This window comes from Pleurodeles waltl, chromosome 4_1 (assembly GCF_031143425.1).
Source record: "Pleurodeles waltl isolate 20211129_DDA chromosome 4_1, aPleWal1.hap1.20221129, whole genome shotgun sequence".
NCBI classification, from domain to species: Eukaryota; Metazoa; Chordata; class Amphibia; order Caudata; family Salamandridae; genus Pleurodeles; species Pleurodeles waltl.
The window spans coordinates 135,154,374-135,175,480 of record NC_090442.1 but is presented as its reverse complement, the minus strand read 5'-3'; the positions used below and the strand labels follow the sequence as shown (position 1 = coordinate 135,175,480).

The window sequence follows — 21,107 nt, the reverse complement described above, 5'->3', positions numbered from 1 at the left end:
TCAGTTTCCTGCCTGGGAAATGTAATAAATCATAAATAAAATGGAGCAAATATTTATGATAAAAAGAGAGACACTGCTCTCTGTAAGGACTGTCGGGAACGTCCCACCTGGTTTTCTTACTCTTCATTCATTTAGGGCCGTTCTTTGCCATGCAGACTTTGTTGTGACAGGTCTTTCTTGGTGAAGAATGCCTTAGTATATTCTCTGTCAGGCATCATTCAGGGACATCTGGCAGGATTCAATACTAGATGTGTACACAGGGGCGCAGCTTCGGGTGGGGGTGTTACACCCCCCTAATGAATGTATTTTCTGGAAAATAGTTGGATACAGGGGCTTTCAGTCGGTGAGGTGTCTGTTGGATTTCAAAAAGAATTTACAAGCAGACAAATACGCACACACTCTCCCTCTCTACTGTGAAAGTCTTCAAAAATATTGGTTATTTTAGAAAATATAGTGTTTTCTCTCACTTAGTGCCCCTGCTAATCTGCATCTGTCTCCCTTTCCGCTGCCCTTTTAGGCCGTATCATATGCCCCGCTTGTCGTAGAATGTATTTTGACACTATATACCAAGGTGATTGTTGGAACATCCGAAGCCCCCCCAATCCCAGTGCCACCCCCGCGTGTACATGTAGCTCCTCCTTCAGAGCCAGTGGTCTTCCTACCACCGTGAGTACGCATGGAGTTGTACTCATGGAGTTGTACTCACAGACCTGTTGACAGCGAGTAACAAACTGTACTTCTCATGGTTATCCTTGGCAGTACGTGCTGCATCATACATGCATGTCATGGTTGACTAGGACAGCCACAGGTTTCATCAGTGTTTTGTGCTGGGTTAAGCTTTACTGAAGCCTATGTGAAGTGTGGGGGGGAGAAAGGTGGGAAGGGCGGGGCAATCAGCCTTAGCCTAGTCCAACCCATGCTAAACCCAGACTGCATACAGGATGAAAATACGATTCCCAAATCAAACGCCCTTGCTTCTAAGAAGTAATGATTGAAATAGGTTTACTATGCATGAAAGTCTAAGAGATCTTGAACAACAGGTTAGAGAGATCCACCAGACGAGATGTGCAATAAAACCATTGTCTTATTTTGTTGGCCAACACAAGAGAAGGAAGCATGGATCCTGATCTGTCAAGGCTTGACATAAATATATATACATATATCTCCAAATGACATGACATTGGCACCTGGTGGCCGGTGTGGATCAAACCCTGCTTCTGTCATTTACCTGTGGTGCTAGATTCCTATCTCAGCACGCTCGTTGCCTTTGAAATCATCTTCAGTTGCTTTTCATTCATTTTTATAGACTCATTTCGGGTTATATTTCTCAATTTTGTGGGTCCTATCCAGACCGCATTGAACGATCTTCAGCACATGGTGTTCCAGCACATCACTTGTTATGCGTGAAAGATTTCTGAAAGCAAATTATTTTAATGCACAGGAACCGGGATAAGCAATGTTAATCTCTGACCAACTTCTTCTGAGTGAATATGCTTCACCTGTATTGCTTAATTTTCTCTGCTCATGACCAACCCTGCGGATACTTCCAGCCTCCATCAGGCTGTGTTCCCAACCTCACGTCTCCTGGTTCTCCAGGAGGGAAGCGTCCCACAGTCACATTTTCCATCCTCCACAACCTCAGAGTTTCCGCCTGTCTCTCACACGCGTCTTTTTGTTTGGTTGTGATGTGAAGATCTTCCAAGGATTACCTGATCAGGAGAGCCTTTGTTCACATTCACTTTGAAGTTTAGGAGTAGGGTGACCTCAGCCATCCACAGTGCCCGTGGGATGCAGCGCTTAGACACCGCCACCCTTTCCCCATCGCGTCATGCTACCTTGTTTGTCAACAGGTGATTAGGGCAGGAGTGGAAAGAGTCCATCAGCTTATTAAACCCATCACCGGCTTTCACGTCCACCAAGTGCACGCGCCGAGGCGTCTTCGCGTGAAGGAACATGGGGAATGGTTGCAAGGGTGGGAGGGAAAAGAGAGTAACATGGAGGAGAGGAGGAAGAAGGAGAAGGAGTCGGGGGGAGAGAATGCAAAGAAGGAAGATAGGAGATGGGGAGGAAGAGAGGCGCGAAGGAAAGAAGGAAGAAAAGAAGTAAGGGGACGAGTCTGGAAAGAAGACAGGCTGGAGAAAACGGCAGCAAGAAGTAAGGAAATGATGAAAAAAAACGAGGAAGAAGGAAAGGAGTCAAGTGGAGGAATAAAAATGAAAGAAAGAGGGGAGAAAAACAGAAAAGGTAAGAAGAAGGTAGACGGGGGTAAAAAGAGGAGTTGGGGTAAGGAACGCAAAAAAGAAAAGAAAGGAGCCCGGAGAAGGGGGATGGGAGGAGTGTAGGTGTGAAGGGAGGTCAGGAAGGGAGACAGTGGCAGCCGGAGAGGGGAAGGACGGGGAGGAAGGGAAGGGAGATAGAAAGGAGAGAAAGGAACGAGGGCCAGAGGAGAGGAGGATTAGAGGTGTGGTGTAAGTAAGAAAAGAACGAAAGAGAAAGGAAGGAAGGACTTTTAGGAAGAAAGGCGGAGAATATATAACAGAAAGAAGAAAGGATTTAAGAAAAATAGAAAGAAACGATAAAACGATGGAATAAAGGAGTAAGCAAGGAAAGAAGACGGGTAAGAGGGGAGAGAGGCGAGAGAAAGGACAAATGAAGCAAGACAGGAAGGAACTAATGAAGAAAAGAATTAATAAAGGAAAAGAGAACTGATTAGGAACGGTGGAAGGGAAAAAGAGCTGAAGAAACAAAAGAACACTAACATTATTTGGGAGCAGACATATTGAAGGATCAAGGTAAACAAAAAAGGCCTGATTTGGCGGACATGTTACTCTGTTACAGGATATTCTTCCCACCTTATTACAAATGCATTAGAACTTAATGCACTTGTGATGAGGCGGACGGGATAGCTGTCGTGTTTGTGACAGAGTCCCTGCCTTTCAACCTCTAAGTCCATCTCATAGCCACTTAGACAATGTTGGCTGAAGGTTTACGGGCTAGAAAGATTTTGGGTCAAGAATTCTTTAGCTGTAAGAAGTAGTATTGAGAACAAGAATGGTACCAGTGCTTAATTTGTTATTGTTGTTTCCTGTGCTGAGCACCTGCACTTATTTTTGAGGGCCGGCGCTTATTCTTCTGCCTCAAGCATTTGCTGCAAGCAAAAGGCACATATGGAAAAGACGGAGGAAGAGAAAAACGAAAAAGCGTTACAAAGGAAGAAAGCAGAAAGCTGCAAGAGTGCGCTGAAGGGGCAGGGAGTGGCTGTAAATGGATTGAAGAGGCCCGAGGTGACTTCAGGATTACGCTGCCTCAGTACTCAGTGCTCGGACATTTAACTGCAGCAGCCGTGTGTTTAAAAAGAGGGCTTTGGGCACCTGCACCTTTTTATTTACAAATTAAGCACTGGATGGTACTGGACTAAAGGATACTTTGAGGGATATTGATAGGGTTTTGGTGACAAGAATATCGCTAGATGCTGCAACTGATGGGAAATATGGGAAAAGTTCCTCTGTGTTATCCATAAATTCTTCCAACCTCATATGTGACTCTCCTACCTGAATACTGGTGGAAAGGGCAGAGGGCCTGATTTAGAGTTTGGCTAATGGGGTTACTCTGTTACAAAAGTGACGGATATCCCGTCTGCTGTAAAACGATCCCATTATATCCTATGCGAATCGTAATATGGCACATGGGATTTCCATCACGTTTGTGACAGAGCAACCTGTCCATCAAACTCTAAGTCAGGCCCAGGGTACTTACACTGTGCTCTGTTATTTGCTGGTGTATGTCGAAGTCTCCTAGCCCCAGACTCAGCTCTCCTCGGTCACTAATGAAGGCACAGTAGGTGGCCGTGCTGTGATCCTGGAGCCGGCTGACGCCTCGCAGATCCTGCAAATGAAATTAGAGTCAGATCCCTAGACACATCTTGTGCTTCTCCCAGAATCCTCCTCTTCATTAGGTTATTCCCTATTTGTTTCCTAGTCACAGGTCCAGCAGCCACCCATCTGCCTTTCCTATAACCTGCATCCTGTGTTTATACTCCATCTGCCAAGACACAAACCCACAGAGCCAACTGCGTTTTTTTCCTCCTCCCGACAAATATATTTATGATAGCCTCCTCTCTTGAACAGTAGTGAATATTTCTGAAACTAGTTTGCTGATGTCAGTGGCAACCTTCCAGTGACTTCTGGTTAGTTGTACTTTTTACCCATTTATGCCCTGTCCCATCCATAAGTCATTTAATATGTAACACATTTTTATGAACATTTGACCCGCTTGAGAAAACTACGTACTGCATAGCATTCCCTTACCAGGGCTGCCGCTCCCCACCGCCACCCTTTGTAATATGTTCCTCTGCCTCCCACAAATTTTCATTTCACTAATTTAGCCCTTATCATTTATTCTTCAATCATCTCTTTCCAAAGTCCCAAGTCCAATAAGGATGCTTCTCATCTTAAAATACGTTCTCTGACGTCTTCTCTTCAGACACTCCCCCTCCACAGATCCTACCAATGGACTCCACACCTCGAATCCCCTCCAGGAATCCTCATCCATCTCCACTGATGAGCAGAAGATGGAAAGAAAACAAAAAGTCTGGAGGAGGAAGGAGTGAGACAGAGAAAAGAGCAAAGAGTAGAGGAAGGGTGAGTAGGGGTAGAGAAGTTAGAAGAGGAGTCTAGTTTATGGAGCACCAGAGTGAAATGAGAAGTAGGGACAGGACAAGCTTGTCGCCTCTCTTGTTCTTTTACCAACGGATCACTGAAGAGACCGATCCAGATGATGCGTCAAGTGACATACCATATGACTACAGTAGCGTAGGACCGACTCCGAGAGCCTATCGCTGCCCACGGCTGAGATAAAGAGAGGGTCTGTTCCAAGCCGGCTCAGAGCATCTGTGGAAGGCAGAAATGGCCGAGTCAGTTTGGAGATGCCAGTGGATTTTGTTGTTAACGATTTCTTCTAGAAGAGTTCAAACAGCATTGAAAGATACTGTTAATGGTGCCAAAAACATGATGTTCCTCAGAGGATTCAGATGGAAGTGTCGCCATTGGCAACGCATCCCAGGGGGTGTGAAATGAAGATATTACTCCTCAGGCCTTATGGGGGTTAAAAAACAGTACTACCAGTTAAATACTTTATAGTATGATTACTTAAAATCTTTACAATTCCTTCAAAGCACATTCTAGATAAAATACAAACATAAAATAATAAAACCTATAATCTGTGTAAAGGTAGGCGACGTCGAAACACGGTCAAGATTAAAATGCAGTCAAACATTGAATTCTTAGTCTGGGTCATAAACTGCAGCATCTCTGGGATTAAAACACAGCAGAAATTAGATACTCATGTCTAAAACTTAAAAGCATTTGATGACTTTAAGAAAGGGCAGCATCAGGAGCTATTGTAAACTAGCTCACATTTCAGTGTGCAATAGTCTCTAAACTTATAAGGCCATTTGCTCAAATGCAGCGTGCAACCTCATACCAATGTAGGGCATGTTTATTCAAGCCAATTATAGACTTGCCTGGCTTTCAAGAACCTATTACCACGGTGCAGCAGAACAATATTAATAAGGGGGGGCAAGTCTTTGTCAAGTTCACACTTAACCCAAGGAGGTCGCTGTCACTGTAGGTGGGCAGGCATCTCGCAAAAGCCGTCCAGCGAGGAGGGCAAACTTACTGATCCGGGCCAGGCCTGTTGGAACATCTGATGTATAGATGCATGTAATGGCAGCTTTGCATAATTTGATGCCATTTTGGAGAAAAATTGGTCTCTGAGTGATCAATGCTGGCCAGCAACATATGATGTGCAATGCAGTTTCCGAGGAGCACACGCACAACCTGCACTACCTGTTCCCTGTGGAGATGTTCTTCTACTGGGACCTATAGTCTTTTATGGGCAATCTTAGTAGCCTTGTCAGCAGGATGTCCCTTAAAGCTTGTCTTCCCAAGGCTGCTTTAAAGTATGGCTGGGATGGCGCGGCTTCATGGGATATGTCTAGGCCTGCTGCTCCCAGGATGCTCCTGACGTCATGAATGTCCCCTTCCCTGGATCTGTGCTTGCCTCGCTCTTTTAGTGTCCTCTGTAGGGTCTCTGTTGTTATGTGAGCATTGATTGCGCCCTCTGAGGGCAGGTTTAATGTGCCCTCTGAGGGCAGGTTTCATGTGCCCCTAGCGCAGCCAAGATATTAGTCAGCTGCTCTTTTTATCCTGAAAAATGGTGCACAAGGCCCCTCTCATTGAATCCGGGTCCGTCCTGGTCACCCGATGATGATATTAATTATATCTTTTTTACGTTCAATGTCCATTTTTACGAGGCTGTATCCTAAGCGTCCAGTGGCTTTAGGGATATTGAATATTTTCCTATATGCAGCTGTGTGGCAGCGTTCTAGTGACTCGCTGAGCATCCTGGGAAGGCAAGGTGAGCATACTTAAGGTGGGCAGGAGTCACTCTTAAAGTCCCCTCCGTCAAATGGCTTTGTAAGTTGTGATATAGTTTACATTATGCATATGTTGTTTTGTCTGCTTTTTCTGCCAATGCTTTGGCATGCAGGATGGGTTTTCCAGAATCTGACAGCCAAACGTCAAGATAGTTATTTTTGCAGATTGTATTTATTTTTAGGGGCCAACTGCCAGTCCAACTGTCTTTTTTTGGCTTTTTGGCCAAAGACCAGGACTTTTCTTTTCACAGCTTTTGCCTGTAGTGCGTTCTTTGTGTTGTATGTGCAGAGTATGCGCGAGGCCCCCTTCATCCCAGTACGCGTGTGATCCAATAGCACCAGGACATCTGCGTACCGGATAATGGGCAGTTTGCTGGGAAGATGTTCCTGGGCAGTTTGCTGGGAAGATGTTCCCGTTCAGCAGCTCTGCACCCAGGTCAGAAGTGTGTAAATTAAACAGAGCTGGAGCAATAACACTGCCCTGCTTAAGACCCTTGTTTGTATATATTTTTTCCAATGCTTGACTGTTTGTGATCTTAATCTGAACCCACGTATCAGTACACAGTGCTGTGATTGCTGCCGAGAGTTGCTGTGGTAGAACCCACTCTCCAAGGTTGGTCCAAAGAATGTCTCAGTCGATTCCATCGAACACGGAGCTGTAGTTGATGAAACAGCGTTGGCTCCTCTAGGATCCAGGATGGAGCCTTTCCATGATTCTGGGATGGTCGACGATAGCATGCATTCATTGAGCAGTCTGTGCATGTGAGATGCCCAAAATGTCCAGTCGTCCTTAAAAATACTCCCCGGTAGGCCATCTGGACCAGGGGCTCCGCCCTTCTGAATGCTCCACAGAATACTTAGCCTCCCCTTTTCGGATATGTCCACTGTGCACTCCTCCAAGCCATCTAGTGCATTCATAATTAAGATCTAAGTGGCGCCCTTTTTTTAACAGGATCTTCATTTAGGTTTGATACACGTGCACTCCACTTGTCTGCTGGGACAGCATTCTCCTTGCCTGTTGATTTACTTGCCAGGCTGTTAACATTACTCCAGAATTCTCTGGACTTGCTGGGTGCTAACAGGGTGCATATGTGCTGCCATTCCTCCTCTAGCTGTTTCTGTTTCATCACCCAGACCAGTTTTTTGTGAGTTTTCCTTGCTTCTTTTAACTTACTTTCCATGTAGGGGTTCTTCCATCTCCTGTGATGAGCCTTTGCAAGGCGACACCTCCTTTTGGTCTCCTTGATCTTGAGGACAGCCTGCATCCTGTGGGGGTGCCATGTAGGCTGTTGTGCTTATTAGGTGTTAGGGCATCATGTAGCTTATTTATTCGGGAACCACGGACCGGGGTAGGTTACCTCCTGGCCATAGCAGCTGCATAAAACGTCATTTAGCGCTGGACCATTGGTCTGTGTATTCCTAGGATGCTCGTCTTCCAGTTTAGGACGGGCACGAGTTAGGAACTAGTGGTTCCATATTCATGTAAGTGAATGTTACTCCCCCCAGCAAATTGCTGGCCTATAGTAACTTATATACCTTGTTTGGAAATATATGTGGCCCTTATCATTTAGGAGATACATTTAGCTACATAAGGTCCTGATGCAGCATCACTGGATCCGTTTGGACCACCAGGATGCGAAACATGTTGACCCATGAGAGGTTAGATTCTGGAGATTTTCCAGACTCCTCTCTTTGAGATATAAAATAAAATTCTTTCCACAATAAGAGTGATTGATCTTAGTTTCTTTATTCACTCTTTTGACTTTGTTTTTTAACCTTGGCCCTGACCGTCCATCTGGTCCAATAAATTCTACTGTCTCAGTGGCGGTTATGAGAGTCAATTTTAATACCACATCTTTCTCTGATCTCCATCGACACTTGAATCACCCTTGGGGTCACGGCACCACCACATAAAAAGATCTCCGGCAAAGAGCCCCCCCATCAGGGGTGGTGCCCGTCAGACATTGCAGCGCCGGTCTGACGAGGAGCAGTGCCTATGATGAAGCATGACACCCTACGGGTGTGTGAGGCCTCTTGCTCCTAGAAGTTAGGACCCCGGTCACTATTTTCTGGTTTACATGGTTGGAACAGTGTATTACTAATTTTTTATGCTTATTTATTATCACCTTCCAGTGTTTCTCAGCAGGGTTCAGTTTGTGTGTCAGGGTGGGGTGAGTGAAGGCTGATTTCCAGCGTGCATACCTGGCCATGGAAGCCGGCCTCCCTTTAACTCTCCCGTGCGTCGTTGACCACAACAGGAAGTAGGTGGTGGTTACTTTCGTTTCTGTGCTGGACTTGAAACATTTCACATCTGCTTAGCAACTTCTTGCTTAGAAAGATGTAGTCCAATGTTGAAATCTTTGTAAAAGTTGGAATTGAGATGTCTTTTTGCTTAGGTGAACTCAAGCCAAATTCATTCAAGCAAGCTGCTAGTATGTTCCGGGGAGGGTCCCTACTTTGTGTTCCCCGGTGACACAACTTTCGAATGTTGAAGTCGCCAGCAACTATGTACTTGTGACCTGGGTGTTCGTATAAAACAGTCCTTGTCAATTTGATGATGTTCCTGGCATTCGCAATTTTAACATTGCTCTGGGGTTGACATACAGGTTTAAAGCCACAATAGGGGTGGGTATTCGGTCCATTGCAAGGCCTTTGATTTCCAGAGCCTGCACGTCACAGGAGGGGAGTCTACATTCCTTTACCTTCACCTGCAAGTCCAATTTCACATAGATGGAGATCCCACCCATCAGTCTCCCAAAACGATTTATCTTTTGTGCTAATGTGTGGATTGCCTCAAACCCTGGGATGGAAATAGGCACGGTCGACTACGTTTCTTGCCGGCATTGATTATCGCCAGTATGGAGATATTCCATGGTGTTTACATTGCCTATTAATTTGTGTAAACCTGCCATGTTCCAACTTATTAGCTTGATTGTGGCTCTATGCGCCTTCTCATTTTCCCTCTTGATGCTAGGCATTTAGCTGCCCCCTTAGTTGTAAGCACTGCCGGCAGCCAGAACCAGTCGGGGTATTCCATGCTGCGACTGGTTGAGTGGACTGCTGACCCTCCCATGGGGAAAATATCTCCTGAACCTCTTGTCGATTGGTCTGTGATCCTTTTTACACCAGGGCTGGGCCGTTGCGTGCTTTGTTCTTCTCAAGATGCTACATGCTGCTTTGTCTTGCATCAGGGAATGTCCTTTTCTGGTGAATTGTGAAGATTCTTCCATCATATCAGGGCTTTTTGTCTTCCTGCTACAATGCAGGGATTTATTTTCCTGTACCGGCACATTTAGGAGGATGTCACATTCCTTAAGCGTCCTGGTTTGTGCCATGATGTTTTTGGGGTCTGCGATGTCGGACCATTCCATCAGAGTAGCTTCTCTATGATTAGACCAGACGCAGTTCTTAAATTTCACTGGTAACAAGTGTGCCGATGTGAGAGGGAAGAGCCAGGGACTATTATTCAGAAGATGTAGTATATGTTTGACCTGTTTAAGGTATCCCAGGGCCATTGTCTGAAATTCTGGAGAAAAGGTCAACACTGCTAATTTGGATGCCGACTGCAGCTCAGCATTGTCTCTGTGAGTGTTGGCATGCGAGGACAGCAGTTTACTATCTTCCTCTTATTGATGTGGGTCTGGTGGTGGTGCCGGCTGGAGTCCCGTCTCTTGGGTGGTAGCTCCGCTGGCCTGTTTGTACATGACCGATGCATTTGGATGCTGACTCCCGGCCATCTTCCTCTCTTTTATTGTGGATCTGAGGGTGGCGTAAACTGGAACGCCATTCATTGTATTGATGCCCCACTAAACTGGTTGAAATGGACCGACGCATTTTATTTGGGGCTGCTGATGCGGTCTCGATCGTTTTGGTCCATTGCTGGGCTGGTCGTTTCGAGGTGCATTACGGGGGTCCTGACTGACTCTTGCGGCTCATTAACAGTGTCAGAGCATTGAGTACTTGATTGCGGGGCCTTTGATGTTGGGGTCTACTACCGGAGCATAGGTTTTCTTCAGAGCATTCGAGGCCTTATGTGGCATAGTCTAACTACGATTTTTTTTTCTCTTGTGCGTCAAAATGCAAACCAGAGTGTTTATCTTGGCATGACTGATTAGATGATTTGTGCATAACTGGGTTCAGGAGAAAGACTGGGGAGGTCACCACTCCCCTCTGTACTGCTGTCAGTGCCATTCCCACTGCCAATGTCTTGCTTTTCTGGCTCCTGTGATAGAGTTAAATTTACTTTCTGACCATTATGAATGGACCTGTTCTTTCTTTTACCGTTCTTCAGTGATTTTCTTAATTTTTTCTTTTGGTGCCGTGAAAGGCGTACATGGTCATTTGTGTCTTCTGAAGCAATCCCACTTGCCTGGTCCTCTTGTTTCTCAGTCTGGACTCCCTCTGCACTCGATGGAGTGGATACCACTGTGTTACCTCGTGTAGGCTTCCGCTAGTGTTGCTCTGCCCTCCAGAGCTGCCAGACCCTTGATTTCTGATGTCTGTTTAGGTTGAGCATAGCAGAGCGCAAGCGCTGCTTTTCCGACGTGCTGGTATGTATCTCGGCTTTTAACAATCACTATCACTCGTTCGTGGGCTTGCCCTTCAAAAATCCTTCGATCACTTTGATAAATGGTTTACGTTTGTATCTCCTTGGGGCGGTTTAGTTACTGCCTTGGACATCGCCCCTGTTAGGTGGCTAATTGCACTTTTGCCGATAAGTTTGACTGCGAGCGAACTTCTTTTTCCTTTTGTGTCTCTCCTTTGTGTTCACGCTCATAGGGGCCATGTCACTGTGAATCAGCTTGCGTATATGAAACTGTTTTACTTTTCAATTTACGTGGCAAGAAAAGTCTGGTTAGGAGTTCACAACGTTAATAACTATAACTCGAGCAAATGCGAGACTCATTGCATTGCAAATGCTTGTTTCGGTCAGTTGCCATCACTGGCCTGCCCTGTTCAGCGCCTCTTATCATGCCTTTGCCTGGAGTTTCCATAGCCTCCATTTCCTCGAGCTCAATTTGTGTGGGCGATTGCCCTTTTGCATAGAGCCCGTTCGTGTGTTTTTGTAATGATTTATTCCTGAGGATAATAATTCTGACAAGGTGTCTAACTTATTGATAATGGCATTGTTTTCTATGGCATTTATTTGCCCAGGTTTCTATCTTCCTATCCAGAGTGTCCAGCTTCTTGTCCAGCGTCAGGACATTCTTTGCCAGCAGATGAATGAGTGCCACTTGAATTTTTTATTTGTGGGACTGCCAGGAGAGAGCCTTGACTGCAGCTGATATGGAATTGTTCATAGTGTTTATAATGGAATCCGAGGCATCATCTTTGGCTAAGTTAAAGCTTAGGGAGTGATCATCTAAAGGCTTGCTGCTCTGAGCACCCGACCTTCTGCCTCCATGCTAGCAGCACAGTTCTCAGTGTCTGTTGATGTTGTGGCAGATGATTTTTCTATCACATGAAGATTACACAAAGCCCCTTTTGCCATCTTAAATCTGTCCGGGTGGGTGGAGCAAATCTGATTGGCGCCCTCTGTTACAGGGTCGTATTGGAGATTACCTGGTTGATGGACCCATCACCTCTGTTACTATTTTGTGCCTTTTTTTGCAGAGGTGTAGCTATAGCGACTTCAGAGTCACCTATCAATGGTTTGTTTATCTGTGTGGGTGTATGTGGTCCCCGTCCCTGTGTGCTCCGCTTCTCATTGTGTATGGTAACCTTTCGTCTTGTGCCGTCAATGTTCATAGTCAACGAGAACTCTATGACTTCCATACCCTCTGTCTCTCCTACATGCATGCTTAGGTTGTGTAGATTTATTTAGCAGTTGCTTTTTTCCATTGCAGTGTCTGAAAGCTCCACCATCTCCACAATTATTGAATCTTCAAGGCTGACACTTCCTAGGCTGTTTGAAGCAAAGGGAGGCTCTTCATGTGGCCTCATCCCTTCTGGCTTAGGCTGCAACATGGTTGCCCCGGTCTTTTCCCCAATGCCCACCTTTCTCCTTGTGTAGTACCTGTGTATGGAGATTTTGTGGCCAAGATACCTGCTGGATCCGATGTGCCCTGCGGGATCTCAACCCCTATTTTCCCATCTTCGGCGTTAGGCAGCCCTTTCAGTGGTTCCGTCACAAGCTTACGTTGATCTTGTATAGCACCTTGCAACGTCTGGTGCCTCAAGCAACATTCTGCTTTCCCCCTTCCATTTTTCATCACCATGTGCCTAACCGTAGGGGTGACCGGACTCGGGGCTACTCCTCCCTGAGCTCTCATTACTCTCTGCGCTCTTTGTAAGCTACCAGTCTGGCAGTCTGGCACAAATACCCTGTGGGGAAGTTTCCAACTGATGCTGAAGGACGAGGGCTGTTGGCGTGGCTTGTGTGGCCAGTGCAAGAACGAGCGCCTTCATTGGGCGGGTGCCACTCCAGGTAGTGTGGTGAGCATGAGCATCGCTTAAATGGATGATTCAACAAGTGCCGGGGTTATTATTGTTTCTGCCTTGGGTTGAGTTGATGCACGGTTGTACTGTCAACGTGGCAGCCTGTATCCAGCCTGCGTCCAGCGTTTGGCATCAAGAGAGCTCCTAATAATCCTGAAGGTCTCTTATCCTGAAGGTCTTTGGTCTCTGGGCAATCTGTCTATAGCCCCTACGCTTGGCCTGAAGTGTCTCCAGGGTCTTCCCTTCAGGTAGGACTGGGTGGTATGGGGTGGGGGTAAGATGTAGGATGTGGGGAATGGAGCAGGGGACTTCTGGCTGCCCCTAGAGTTTTACTGCCTCTCAGCCGCCTCAGGACCCTTAGCTCGCACTGCCGCTGCACACCTGCAACCGTTCTGCAGAGACTAGGTACAGCCTCACAGAAGGAGTTGTTCTCTTCCAGAAGTCACACATGTTGGTGCACAAAGAAGTGTAGTGAAGGCCTTCACCAGGACAGCATGCATGCTAAAGAAGAGGTGCTCCACAGAGCTGTGCACTTGTCGGATGTGTTGCAGGGTCCTAAGACCACTAAGGAGTGCATGTAAGTAACCATAGTTTGAAGGAACAGAATATGGGGGTCATTACGACCCTGGCGGTCATGGACCGCCAGGGCCGGGGACCGCGGATGCACCGCCAACAGGCTGGCGGTGCATCCAGGCCTATTCTGACCGCGGCGGTAAAGCCGCGGTCAGAAAAGGGAAACCAGCGGTTTCCCGCCGGTTTTCCCCTGGCCTGGGGAATCCTCCATGGCGACGCTGCAGGCAGCGCCGCCATGGGGATTCCGACCCCCTTACCGCCAGCCTGGTTCTGGCGGTTTTGACCGCCAGAACCTGGTTGGCGGTAACGGGTGTCGTGGGGCCCCTGCAGTGCCCATGCCAATGGCATGGGCACTGCAGGGGCCCCCTAACAGGGCCCCACCAAGATTTTCAGTGTCTGCTATCACGACGGGTGCAACTGCACCTGTCGCACCCTTTCCATTCCGCCGGCTCCATTCGGAGCCGGCATCCTCGTGGAAGGGGGTTTCCCGCTGGGCTGGCGGGCGGCCTTCTGGCGGTCGCCCGCCAGCCCAGCGGGAAACTCAGAATTACCGCGGCGGTCTTTTGACCGCGCAGCGGTATTCTGACGGCGGTACTTTGGCGGGCGGCCTCCGCCGCCCGCCAAAGTCAGAATGAGGCCCTATGACTTCACATGTTTACTGGCCCAAGAATCATTTACCAAGGCACTACACAGGAACTGTTTGAGGCACAAATGAACCCTTCAAGGCTGAACAGCTTACCTGCACACCCTAAACAAGAGGCAACAACACCCGATATGTGACGCTATGCACATATAAATATTTAGCAGTCATCAAAGTTGGTGATTACTATAAGATGGACTGCAAGATTTGGCATTGTACAAACCATAAAAGCTTTTATTTTTTAATGTATTTCTATCCCTGTTATGCTCTTAATGAAAACAGAAGAAGTGTCTCATGATGCGCATGGATATGTAGAGCTTCGACGAATGAGTTGTAGTCTAACCTACCGATTGTATTTTGCTAATGGTGTACTTCTGAATAAAGGAGGGTGTATTGCCACTCACTCAGGTTTAGTAAATTCAGGGTACTTACCTTGTGGATGTACAACACACGTTTAGAGATAGTGTCACTAAGGGGGCACAGGTCAAATCAATAAAACCAGCACTGCTTAATTTGTAAGGCGAGCGGAAATCGGAGTAAGTTAGAAGCACAGGGCCCCAGGAGTACGGTGTATGCATGCATTTACGGTCTCTAGTGGTAAGGGTACAGACACTGTGGCAACCCCTGTGCAGGAGTACGGACAGCTACTTTTGATAGGGTCTCTGTGGTCCTTTTCTTTTAATTCTTCACTTTGGCCTCTCTTATTTCTAGTCTTTTGTCGGTGTTCACTTTCTCTGAGTCTTTTCTCTCTTTCCTTTGGGCCTGCCTGACAAGACAGAGAACATGATCAATCTGAATTGGAGGCAACGAGACACAAGGTGAGTCATACCTGTGCTGGACGTATTAACCACATCCCACCGTGGGGAAATTGTTTCACTTCCGGTTCTCGGAAGTAGGAGAGCAGCCTGGAGTGTACAGCCCCTACTGTCCTCAGAGGTATTTGTGAACCCTCTCCTAACCTTGGAATTAACAACGGCTTCGATTGCTGGCTGGCAATAATGAAGAGCTGTACTTAGTAGAGGATTTCAGTTTTAATAGCAATTTATCAAATGTGTCACTATCACCAAATTAAAAAGTGGTCCTCACAAATCCTGCAAGAATTAAACTAATTCTGGCAGCAGATAGGGGCCTACATTCTGCCGTATTGCATCCCAGTTTTGCCCCAACATGGTCGAAGCTTCGCCCTAAATTGCTCATCACCAATGCTGGATTTGCGCCTTGGGGCAGGGAAGCCGCAGACAGGCTGGAGGCTTTTTTCACCTGCAGCATTGGACAGGTGGTGGCAGTCTCAGCTCTTGCTGCCCTGATAGAAACCCTTTGGGGGACAGCATGCAGTTCCATAAAGGTTCACACATGGATAGCTGAAGCCGGCAGATACTGGGTGTACTATTCCTAACCCTGAAGCTGAATATTCCGTGAGTTTCTCTTCAGCATTCTCTCGAAAACCTATTGCATTTCAACCACAATATTTGCAAATTTGCGTCGTAATATTAGCCTTTTGGCCCCATTTCCAATTTAAAAAAAGTATTCTTTGGGTGGCAGAAAAAGCTCTCCAAGACTCAAAAAAGGCATTCCATACACACTTGCTATCCTTGCCCCGACGTGCTGTGTGGTGAGGGCATGCAAAGATCTTATTAGTTTGCTTTATATTTCACATTTGCAGCGTCAACATGCGTTGAAAGGCACAAAGACCAGTACAGCCGCCATTTTTGCTGCCGTTCTGCGGCTCTATACATGACAAATGGCAGCGCCTGCTTGCGTCTCGAGAGGCGGAACTAGACCCGTTGAAGTCCAATGTTTACCTCAACCCACCTTTTCACCCTATTCTTTGCCCTGTGATGGATACCAATTGTCTAGCCGCACAAGTGCCTTGAGATTTATGTGGGGTCTTCTTTTGGGCCTGTTAGTGAGCCTTTAGCCCAAGGTTGTGGCTGGATTCTGGCCTACAGGACACGGCCTCTAGTCTCCAACCCCTGGCTGGTCACTGGGTAATCCCAAGAAGGAGGCAGTCGATAGGATCAGGCATGTAGAATCCCCCTCGGTTAACCTGAGACCAGTGCTCCATTAAAGTTAGTTTTGAACTATATTTCAAAGCCGATGAAATGATTTTCAGTGGTCCTCACTTTCCCATATAACAAAATATGTTTTAGGTCGTTTGTTGCCACCTAGTGCCTTTTAAAAGAGAGGTTGTAGGAGGGTCGCTTTCTATATAGTGTACAAAAATGATGTGCACTGTGTAGAGAATCCAAGCAACCCCACCCTGGTTTCCAGAGGTAAAAAGCAGACCTCCTAATGCTGTGTTTTTGTGTAACGTGGAAAGCAGTTAGGCTTATCTTTGAGACGTGCTAAGCATTTGTTGTTCTCACAATATCTATCAATGTGGACACACTCTGAAGAATAACTCGAGAACAATTCACAAAAGATACTTCAGATGTTTATACATTTTTTTAAGAACAAGATCATCAAATTCGAGTAAGTACTTTTTAAGTTATAATTTTTCTATGTTTAGAAAATGTTGTTTCTGCGCGTAATTACGCACCATAGGAATCAAGGGGAGAAAAATGTAAAATTGCATATAAAATAAGGCCATGTTCTTATAAGTGTCACGTTCTATTTTTAGGTTAAGGTCGTAGAGGTGTCCTGTGGGCCAGGTGGAGAATTTTGGGCGGTTCCCGGTTTCGGCTGGAGCAGCGGCTGAAAGTCTTGGAGCTGGTGCAGAACCGTGATGGGGACCACTTGGAAAAACACTACACAGATGGACTTAAAGGTAAATCTGGTAGGTCCTTTTGGAGTGTAGACGTCACAAGGGGTTGGGGACCACTACAGCATAGCTGGTTTGTCGATGCAGGGGCCAGGGAGGCTGGGTGCTGCGTCAGATCCAGAAGCAGGGCACTTTCAAGGTGGATTTCAGGTCCGTAGGGCCAGTCTGAGAGGTGGTTCTTGGGTGTCCTGAAGTGCCTCAACTGGAGCTGGAGAGTCTAGAGTTGACTTTTCTTCAGGGTGTCCGACGTCAGGAGTCCAGTACCCAGCACTATGGCATGTCTCAGCCACTGGAGGCCGCAGTGCCACCAAACTTGGCACATTGACAGGGTTTGTTCTATGGGTCTGTTGGGTGGAAGTTGGTTGGGCTGCTGTGTCCAGTTCGTTGGTCAGCAGCCCGTCAGTAAACTGACCTTTACTGGTTTCCTGCCTGCAGTTTGCAGAGAGTGATGCCTTCACTCAGAGGGAGGTTCTTGGCGGTTTTTAGAAGGTTGGAGGTCCTCTGGGGTTTCTTATTTGTCTGTCCAATGTACAGTCGACTCCTCAGCGGCAATTGTCAAGTCCTGGGTGCAGGAGGCAGAGCTTGGAGCCTTTTGCTTCTGGCAGCAGGACTTCTGTTCTCGAGCCTTGGGTCTTCTTTGTCGCAGGCCTTCTTGTGTTCGTCAAATCTGATCTGTAGGTCCAGGGATGACCACTAAATACTGCATTTAGTGGGCGATAGGAGGAGTTCCTGGTACTTGCCAATGAGCCACCTACCTTAGGGTGGCTATACCCACAATGTGACCACTTCCTGTGGAAAGGGGTCACATCCCTAACCCTAATTGGCTATTTTCCTATTATCCAAGATAGAGGCACATTAAACGGAGTGGTCACCTCACCTGCCATACCTGGGGGAGGGGGTGCTAGTTTTCCCGCTCAAAGTGGGGGAAAAACCATTTGGCGGCCATCTGCTGCTGGCAGCAGAGTCAGAGGTCAGATTTCAAAGGTGGTAAAGTCTTTGTGTTCTGATTCCATAGAGCAGAGGCTCTCACCCCAGGAGTCCAGAATTGTGTCTGGTGGTGGCAGGCTGGTAAAAACAAACGTTAGCCACCATGCCAGAGCTGTTAGGGTTTTAGGTTTTGCAGGGGGCACCTCTAAGGTGCCCTCTGGATACAGGGTATAATACGTCCACCACTGGCATCAGTGTGGGTTTATTATTTTGAGTTGTTTGATACCAAACAACCCAGTATTCAGAGAGGCTATCATGTAGCTGGGGAACTTGTAATAGTCAGTGTTCAGCACATGTATTTGCTATGGCTTCCCTGTACACTTACTATGTCTTGAGGTTTTGTAAAGACACAATAGGGGCATATTTGCTCATGCAAACATATGCCCCCACATGCATTATAGTGCATCCTGCCTTAGGGCTGTAAGGCCTGCCAGATGGGTGACCTACCTATAGTGCATGCAGTGTTAGAGGACAGGGCACTTGTGGTGAGTGCCATGTCAAGTTTGCAACTTTTAACTACACTTTGTCATGCACTTGCAATGGAGGTCTGCACGAGGCTGGTGTGGGGCCTCTCAAAGTGGCGCAATTGATGCTGCAGCTCTGGGTGGGCCCTCTTCCGTACCCATTCCCTAGGTATCATGGGTACCAATTACTAGGGACTTACAAGGATGGCTGAAGTGCCAATACATAGTACAGTTTTGGGAAAAGAGATCTGACCCTGGGAACCTGATTAACAGGGGTCCAGGGCACTTACAGCTTGAAACCATATAATTTTCGAGGCACAAAGTGGGGGCTACCATGTCAAAAGAGGTCCTTTCTCACAGAGGTGCATATTAAGCTCAATGATACAGTGAGCATGGGGCCCACCTCCAGCTATACTAGTCACACTTAAAGCAACTCACTTAGAAAAACAAAAAAAGAAAAGAAAAAAGCGATTGGTTAAATTAATCACATCCACTGTTAAATGCTCATGATGATGGGTGGTAGGTAAACATTCAGACACTTAAAATAAAAATGAAAACAATCAAAATATTATAATACATGAGGTATAGCGGATGTGATAGGTATTGCCTCTAGTTTTTAAACTTTCTTTGAAATTTTTAGCTACCAAAAGGAGATTTGAATTTAATTGCCTTGTTTTTTGTTTTAACTAATTCATCAGCTGATTTTCTCGACCTGAAAGCAGAATAGAGAATACGCACCTGCCAGGTTTCTACCAACTCCTCCGAAGGTCTGGTACACTCTTCCAGGATTTGTCTGCCCACCTAACTGGATGATTGACAGAAAAACACAGAACTTGTCAATTTAGCCATTAATTATAGAAAGAGAAAAAACTGATAGGCAAAATAAAATTAGCCAAGAGTTGAACAACGCTTCCATAGTCTTGGAGCATCCCCAGCCACCCATACCAGATACTGGGAACCACAACCAGCTAAGTATGTCAGAGCTGCTCTAATAAAACAACACAAAGTTAACCCAAGTATCTCATTCTGTTGTTAGTGTGGTCAATCTTGCATGACATCCAGTTCAGTGAATGTGTCTACAACAATATTTTAGCGCAATGCAAAGTAAGTAAAACTCATTTACAATAGGTGTTATTCAAAAACTAAAGTATAGTTCTAGTTACAGTAAAACATGGTGTAGTGTTAAGGCTGAGGTTGCAACAACAGCAAGGGGCAATATTTAGGAGTGAATTGCAAAATATGGCAACAAAAACACAAATAAATGTTCAAATATATTGAGGGTCTTGACTTTGTTTTGTACTCAAGGCTTGTTAGCCATCCTAGTTGATGCAAAAAGCTATGGTCCAGAAATGATCTGGGATGGACATGCACAATGCTAGGATGGTTTGCTTTTGAAAAGTAGCAAATACACATAATATCGTATAACAGAGATAATACTGAAGGTGAGTGCAGTGAGTGACTGCACCTGACTGCTGGGGAATGTCTGTGAGGGTTCATGGGTCCCCTCTTTCCCTTCTCCATCAGGCTGCCATCAAGGGGCGGCCCTCAAGGGTACGCCACATCTTTGTGGCACACTGTCAGTGCACCTCCTGAAGGCCTCTTTGCCTCTGCGCCAGCGTTCAAAACACAACAGGGGCGCACAGGTAAAGGGTTTCTCTCATTTGCATGGGATCACGCCCATATGCAAACGAGTGAAAGCAGTGTTAAGATGAGAGCAGTATTGTATGTGTGCTGGCGCTATCTGCATTACAGAAGGGGCAGCACAAGTGCCTGCAGCCCCTTCTGTAATACTACAGTACCCTGGTGGCGAAGAACACCGAGGCACAGGCCCATTAAACCCCAGGGGCAACATATGTAACTGAGCCTCAGAATGATGTTCTGCTGGACCTTGTTCTCTTAGGTGTTGTTAGCCCTCCTAAGGTGGCGTGCACTACACGTTCCTGAGACATTAGCCACTGATAGAAATACAGCACACAACTATGAAGGCTCCTAAAATGCTGGCTCAGACTTACAAAGATGTCATGCAGCACCGCACCCAAAGCTACTGCACTGCGCTGCATAGGAGGGAGAAAGGAGGAAAGAGCCATCCATACTCAGTTATGACACTGTCCCATTCTCCCCCTAGTGCTGGCGCACACACAGGCTGCCTAGCACATTGCACAAACCTTTGAACCAAAGTGCAAAGGTGTCTGCGTCAGGTTACGCATAGGTTTGTTTACAGGATGGTCCAGTACAAAGTACTATCCCTTAGCAAACTTTATAACTTTTCCCACGTTAGATGTGTGCTGTACAATTGAGAACACATGCAAAATCAGAAGATTTTGAAGAAATAAAAGTATTTCTCCCTTTTAGGCATGCCTAAAAAAGAATTTGTTTTTGGTGCAAAACTCTATTAGAGTTAGTAGATAGGGGTTTGTGTCAAAAACTATGGGCGTCTGCATGGGAAAACCCATCTGCCACCCATGGAACGCCCTCTTGATGGAAAGTAATGCAAAGTAGTGTTAAGTACTGATTTACGTTACGTTCAGGCAACTTTTCAGTGCAAAACATATTTTGCCTTGGAAAGTAAATTCAAAATAAACATTTTTGCGCTAGTCTGCTAATTCTTCTGACACAAACCCGGTACAAAATGTTAGTAAATCAGCCCTTATGTGCATTAGTAGATTGCAAGCTTGAAAGATTCTGTCACCTTAGGAGAAATGTGGTCACACCTGCTCGATCCAGTAGCATAAGTATTTCAGAAACATCCTTTAAGACTTCTTGGACAGAAAATAATTCAGATTCTTGCGCAGGTTAGGTAGATAATAC

The 21,107-nt window shown here is 46.3% G+C and overlaps 1 protein-coding gene across 2 annotated transcripts in view; it reads right to left on the bottom strand.

Annotated features, from left to right (window-relative positions):
- LOC138287463 (uncharacterized) overlaps nucleotides 1-21,107 on the bottom strand; it is a 287,365-nt gene that overhangs the window by 69,544 nt on the left and 196,714 nt on the right. For both annotated transcript variants that reach the window (XM_069227897.1, XM_069227898.1), the window contains exons 12-14: nucleotides 19,038-19,104; nucleotides 4,795-4,889; nucleotides 3,757-3,885 (exon numbers count right to left, since the gene is read on the bottom strand). In XM_069227897.1, the coding sequence (XP_069083998.1) occupies nucleotides 3,757-3,885; nucleotides 4,795-4,889; nucleotides 19,038-19,104 (291 nt within the window). The remainder of the gene's footprint in view (nucleotides 1-3,756; nucleotides 3,886-4,794; nucleotides 4,890-19,037; nucleotides 19,105-21,107) is intronic.